The 6,317-nt window shown below is 40.3% G+C and overlaps 1 protein-coding gene across 5 annotated transcripts in view; it reads left to right on the top strand.

The window, feature by feature from the left end:
• The first annotated feature begins 1,196 nt into the window (after positions 1-1,196).
• LOC126299190 (homeobox protein extradenticle) overlaps positions 1,197-6,317 on the top strand; it is a 325,234-nt gene continuing 320,113 nt past the window's right edge. For 2 of the 5 annotated variants that reach the window (XR_007552741.1, XR_007552742.1), the window contains exons 1-2: positions 1,204-1,804; positions 2,508-2,581. Coding sequence is in view for 3 of the 5 variants with exons in the window: in XM_049990969.1 (XP_049846926.1) it covers positions 1,605-1,804; positions 2,508-2,581 (274 nt within the window). In the remaining 2 variants the exon portion in view is untranslated. Of the gene's footprint in view, positions 1,805-2,507; positions 2,582-6,317 lie in introns of all 5 variants that reach the window. The other 3 variants (XM_049990969.1, XM_049990968.1, XM_049990970.1) reach the window with 3 other exon arrangements.

Below are 6,317 nucleotides of genomic sequence, written 5' to 3'. Positions count from 1 at the left end.
ATGACAAATAAATGTTTAATAGCTGGTGAGTATACGTAACATCAGGAATGATTTTTTTTCCACTAGATATATGTGCCAGAAAGTGGGTTTCTTTTAGAGGCAAGGTAGAAATTTGTCCTGGCCCTGTGTATGAAATTTCACTTTTGTCACCCCTAAACCTGTGAAACATTCCTTTGTTCTGATCTTAAACATCTTGGAGTTTTTCAAAAGAATTGCAGCATTCCACAGCAGGAGCACCTTCCTTAGAATTCACTATGTAAATCTATGCGCAGTTTCAAGACATCATACCAGCCCCCAAAACCCCAGCCTCTCATCACTTCTTCCACCTCTACTCACATAAACTAACTCAGGAGAAAGCGTTTTACGCTGGCTGCTTTTCATGTTTTGTTTCCCGTTCAGTTATCATGAACGCCTTGCCATTCTATCTTGTTTACTTGCACTTATAAATTTCTTACGTTGTTCCATTTTGCACTGGTTATGAAAAACTGCTCTTTAGTCTCGCTTGTTGCACGGGATATTAATATAAAAGTATATATGACCTTTTTATCGTACAGAAATAATTCAAAGCTTCTGTAAATGATTCCCTAAATTGTCGTGAAAATAACTTGTTCATTACAAATTTGAATCAGCCGCGCAAGTAGGCGGGCACTAAGTAAACTACCACAACGCTGATTTCACAGATTTATTATTGCCTAATTCCTCCTACTATTCTCATTGACCAACACTCACAACACGAAACTTATAATCCAGGTTAGGTCAGTCCTTGTCTTCATGTGTTGACTATTTTCATTAAACTTAGTCCAACACAACGCAGTCTTTCTCAGCTATAAATCTCATAAATACATGTGTAGGCTGCACCACAAAACAACGGATAAATTGAAGTAACGGCACAATTTCATTACTAAATATTACGTTAACTATTCATAAGAACAAGACTTTATTAACATTCTTTCTTTGTGAGCTGAGAGCCACAAGTGACGCTGTAGTTTGGCTGTGACCAATCGGCAGTTCTAGATACCATGATAGCCAATGTGAATGGTTCGTGGACACACCTCCCGTATTCGCTATGATTGGCAGTTTTCTTTTTCTCCGTTTCATTTTTTTTTTTTTTAGCGGAATTAAACTCTTTTCTTCATTGGTCGCTTTCAATGGTTCATATTGCGGTGAAATTTGCTCTAAAACTTGTATAGCATTAAAACTGTAAGCGGGAAATAGATTAATAAGTGTCCGCCTTAGCACCAACACAAATGTACAAAGGGAGAGGAAAACGATTATGAGCAAAATCGTCCTGACTCGCTTGCTGCATTTTCATCTTACAGAGTCAACGTGAGGGAAGCGCGATGTAATCGAACGGATGCGTGGTACAGCTGGGTGGTAGGGATAGCACGAAGAGGTGAGGAGGGGAGAGTGGCGGGGTCGTGCTGTAGCGTAGCAACGCTGGAGCTTGGCTGAGGTGCTAGGACCTCAGTTCTTGTTAGACTTCGCGAGGAGAGGTATCATTGCTATTGTGTGTAGCTCGCAATTTTCCGTAGCGGCGGCGGCCTGAAAATAAGGAGAGTTCGAACAGAAGACGGTCGCGGTCAGGCGTGTACTGTCAAAATATTATGGACGATCAGAGCAGAATGATGCACCCTGTGACTTCTCAAGTCGGAATGATGCCTCAGCCTTATGGCATGCAACCTGTGGATCCAAATCACGGTGGACCAACAACGCCAGACCAAGAAACTAGGAAACAAGATATTGGCGAAATTTTGCAGCAGATAATGAATATCACGGACCAGTCGTTGGACGAAGCGCAGGCCAGGTACTGAAACTTACACTTTACTTTCAAAAATTGCTAAAATGTGGCGCATTGTTCTGTTTATAGAATCTCTAAACGATGTATGATTACTGAGTCGGTCTTACATACCGTCTAAGACATTCATATCCGAAATCTCAATTTAATCAGAGACTAATATTTTCACTAGCTTACTTGTTACAAACTTCGGTGGCTTGGCCAGGATTGTCACCTTCAGATAAAGCATTTAACAAACTTAGCACCTTTGTTATGCGTTATATTACCATGAATTTTTCACAACTTTGGTCTTGTAGCTACGCGTTAATTCTTTGCTGCTTTCGTACTAAACATGCCGTACCGGCAGTTACAGTATATACTGTTTTGAATTCCAACAGAACGGAATAGACAAGGATGCTACATACAAATATCACGTTTTGCTATGTTTATAGCAGCGCCTCCAAACTTTTCGTGAATGGATTAGTTCAACAATCACATAGCCCTATCGCGAAGCACTTTCACTAACCGCACATTTGATGGTAGATTGCATTTAAGAATCACCACAGAGCTGTGATTTTCCTTTATTGTGGGAAATTTACGCATACTTGGTCACTGCTACAGAACATTTCATGGAAATCGCATTGGACGTATTGTTAAAAAAGTTATTTTGTTGTTAATTTTGTAATTTATGCACATCTCTGAATTTTGTGGTTATGGCTTTTGTTCTTTGCAGGAAACACACACTTAACTGTCACCGTATGAAGCCAGCTCTCTTCAGTGTTTTGTGCGAAATAAAGGAAAAAACAGGTAAGTTGCACTCCTCAAATAAGCTTCTATCAAATCTGTCGCTTGAATGATGTAAACGAAGCGGCTGCGTTGCCGGGCAACGGCGTGCCCCACGACGCCAGTGCCAATGAAACGAGAATGATACGGAGTCAGTGTGCTCGACAGTTCAGAAATTTCACACCCCAAAGAAACATCACTGGAACTAGTTTGCTAAACAATTAGGAGAAATACTAAAAACTGTGGTATCTGCCCCCTCTAATGTAGCCGGACCTAGTAACAGTTTAAAGCTTTAAGGAAGAGATGTAGGCCTAAGTGCAATGTTTACATGCCGAGGTTACTGACAGAAAATGAAGTTCTACTGTGGCAGAATTTCGCTGTCCATCTAGATTCACACATTTGCTTATTATGAATTATCAGTGTAATATCCTGGTTACAAATACATTATTGAAAATGTAATACACAGTACAGTTTGTGCTAGACATTATTATTATTATTATTATTTCACTTTTGCTTGAATACGTTTAGGGAAAATGCAAAAAAAAAAAAAAAAAACAAAAAAAAACAGTATTAGGGCCATACAGATACGTACTCGCGGGAGAGCGAGTGAATCCCGAATAAAATAAGTGTCTTAACCACTGCAGATATTTGAATTTCAATGCTTTCAAGTGGCGTTAGAAACTTTGTTGAACGTTTTATTGATCTGATTAGCAATACGAGTCATCCTGTAAGCAAACATAGACTAGGGACAGGTTTCGTTCTGATAAGGAAGCACAGTTTATTAAATGTAGAGTGAGTACTTTTCAGTATGACACTGTACTTGCTTTATAAAGCCTCATGATAAATTGTTATCGACCTAAAGAAATTATTCACTGTAATAATTACACTTGGATCGCGTGCAGAGTTTTGGTACTGTGGATGAAAGAATTCTGGTGACACTGCCCCAGAAGTCATTCAGTTCATCAGCCTGTCCATCAAAAATCGAAGCAAGGTTATTTTGGGTTTTGTTGGATCCTGGTTGTATTGGATAAACTATAGCAATGTGGTACATTTGAGTAGCTGTTCATGTAGGCATACAGTCATAGAAAACCCTGTTTCCAATGGTGTGTTTTCAGCTACTAGATGTAGGTTAGTCAGTAGTGAAACGAAACCTACCATCCCAGACCGAAAATGGGAGAGCTTTCACAGATTAAGATTTTAAGAAAAGATATGCAAATGGTGTATTTGTAAGATGATTGTCAATTGTTAAAGTTCTCTGCTGTCAGCGAGATGGAAAATATCGTGAAAAAGGGCAATTTTCGGGCGCCTGATATCATGGTTTTTATGTGTTCGCTTGTATTGTTTCCTTGTACTACTGTACTAAATGGTTCAAATGGCCCTGAGCACTATGGGACTTAACTTCTGAGGTCGTCAGTCCCCTAGAACTTAGAACTAATTCAACCTAAGCAAGCTAAGGACATCACACACATCCATGCCTGAGGCAGGATTCGAACCTGCGACCGGAGCGGTCGTTCGGCTCCAGACTGTAGCGCCTACTACTGTACTAGTACTAAACCTTGGAGAATATAGCACCGAACCCAAACAGCATTATCAATCACTGCACCATCTCTCTCTCTCTCTCTCTCTCTCTCTCTCTCTCTCTCTCTCTCTCTCTCTCTCTCTCTTCGCAGAATATCAGGGGTTTGAATTAGAGACATGACTCTCCAAGTTAGAAGTGGTTCTGAGTGCATTTACTACACATCGTGCAGTATACACGATCAGGAAGTAGAGAACTTTCCCAGGTGTGCAGACTAAGATTTATCAAACGAAAGTTAAAATGTTTAGTCGTTCTTTGTTCGCTGATGCCCAATGTGTAATTAAAAAAAAAAAAAAAAAGGCTCTGAGCACTATGGGACTTAACAGCTGTGGTCATCAGTCCCCTAGAGCTTAGAACTACTTAAACCTAACTAACCTAAGGACATCACACACATCCATGCCCGAGGCAGGATTCGAACCTGCGACCGTAGCAGTCGCACGGTTCCGGACTGCGCGCCTACAACCGCGAGACCACTGCGGCCGGCCCAAATGTGTAATTGATCGATACGTGGGTATGCAGAATTCATTCTAAAGCACGAGGTTCTTCACCAAATTCGGAAACTTATTGATGACATTTACTAAATTTTAACATAAAATGACCAAATGTAGGGTATAAAGTAAATTTTATTTAGATTGTAAAATCCATCCATTATAATTTTCATTTCCCGAGTATTTTTTCCTTCTAAATGGAATTCTTAATTCCTTCGCCAACTTCTTAAACAGGTAGTTAATTACGTCGAGTAAAGATATGAATTAAATAAATCGTATATGACCTTAAAGTTTTAAGCGGTGACAGATGTACTGAATTCAGAGACGAGCTGTATTTGCAAATATTTCTTTATGACAGCTCAGAGTTCAGTGCTCGAATACGTCATAAAAGTATGCTTTGGTATGACGGTTTTTAGAAGCGAGATAAAATAGTATGGAAAATGAAACGATTTTGAAAGGTAAAACGGCGAGTGTGGCACACAGCTGCTACACTCTACGGAAAAAGAAAGGTAACAGCAGTAAGTAGTGTCCTTACTCACACTTTCTGAACTCATAGTCTCAAGATATTTAGCGCTATAGCTGGCATTAGTTTAGAACATGTATATGACTCCGTATTTGCTAGCAGCGAGTAAACATGCGCTGTCTGAAGTTTCCAGTCTAAATTCTTCCACTTATCAGGTGTCCCTTGATTGAGTATGTTCTTCCATACGTATTCCATTTCTTAGAGTGCTGTAGGTACCTTTGCACAAAGTAAACTTGGTTGGGCTGCTCGTTTGATGAACTACATGCGGGGCTTTGTCAGCAGAGTACTGCATTGTTTATTTCCTCCATTTACTTCTCTTCCTACAGAGAATAACCATTTCTATGGGCGCACAAGTTGCTTATAGAATGACGGGTCTCCGTGCATTACGTACACGGACTGACTTAACAAAATCGTTGCTCAGGACTATGCCACGACCTTTTGGTTATCGGCAGTTGTTTTTCATAAGATGAAAAATACAAAACCGTGTTACGTTTTAGTGTCATCTGTAACAAGTGCCTGCTCTCTGCCAGATGTGTTTCAAGTAGATACAGTATTAGACTCATGATTTTATTTTGACAGGGAGACAAAACAACAGTAGTCCTAGACCCCTGTTGCCCGCGCCGAAACTAAGTTTATTGTGCGGTTTCTTTCCCTGTCATTCTAGCAAAGCAAGCCAGTTCCATACGAGAGTAGTAGTAGAGCGTTTACGGGGTCTTTGTTACACACAGTCTTTTCTGGAATTGGTAACCCAAGAATTTTTTGTCGTCTGGCATAAAGTGCTTCGCGGCGGAAGATTAAATGTGGTGCGATTTCATCCCCTCACACTGCACAGTCTGCACTTAGAAGGAAACATCGTGTGTGTATGTGTGTGTGTGTGTGTGTGTGTGTGTGTGTGTGTCTGTGTCTGTGTGTGTGTTTCATGAAGTTCCCATGGCCAGCCATTATACCTGCTATGAGTTTAATCTGCGTCCTGTTCAATCCCAAGATGGCAGAACTTCTCATAAAACATGGTTTCGTCGTTAACTTGAGGTGTTTCCGTTTTTGGTTATTAATCCAATATTTTACACACCGCTTCCTGAATCTAGCTACGTAGTATTAGACTCTTACTAAACTGTAATTTTTGTCAAGTTGTGGTCTGCATGCGGGGCCAGGGTTCACTTGTTGTGGAACTAT

The sequence above is a fragment of the Schistocerca gregaria genome, chromosome X (assembly GCF_023897955.1).
Source record: "Schistocerca gregaria isolate iqSchGreg1 chromosome X, iqSchGreg1.2, whole genome shotgun sequence".
Classification (NCBI taxonomy): domain Eukaryota; kingdom Metazoa; phylum Arthropoda; class Insecta; order Orthoptera; family Acrididae; genus Schistocerca; species Schistocerca gregaria.
This window is presented reverse-complemented; position numbering and strand designations above follow the sequence as displayed.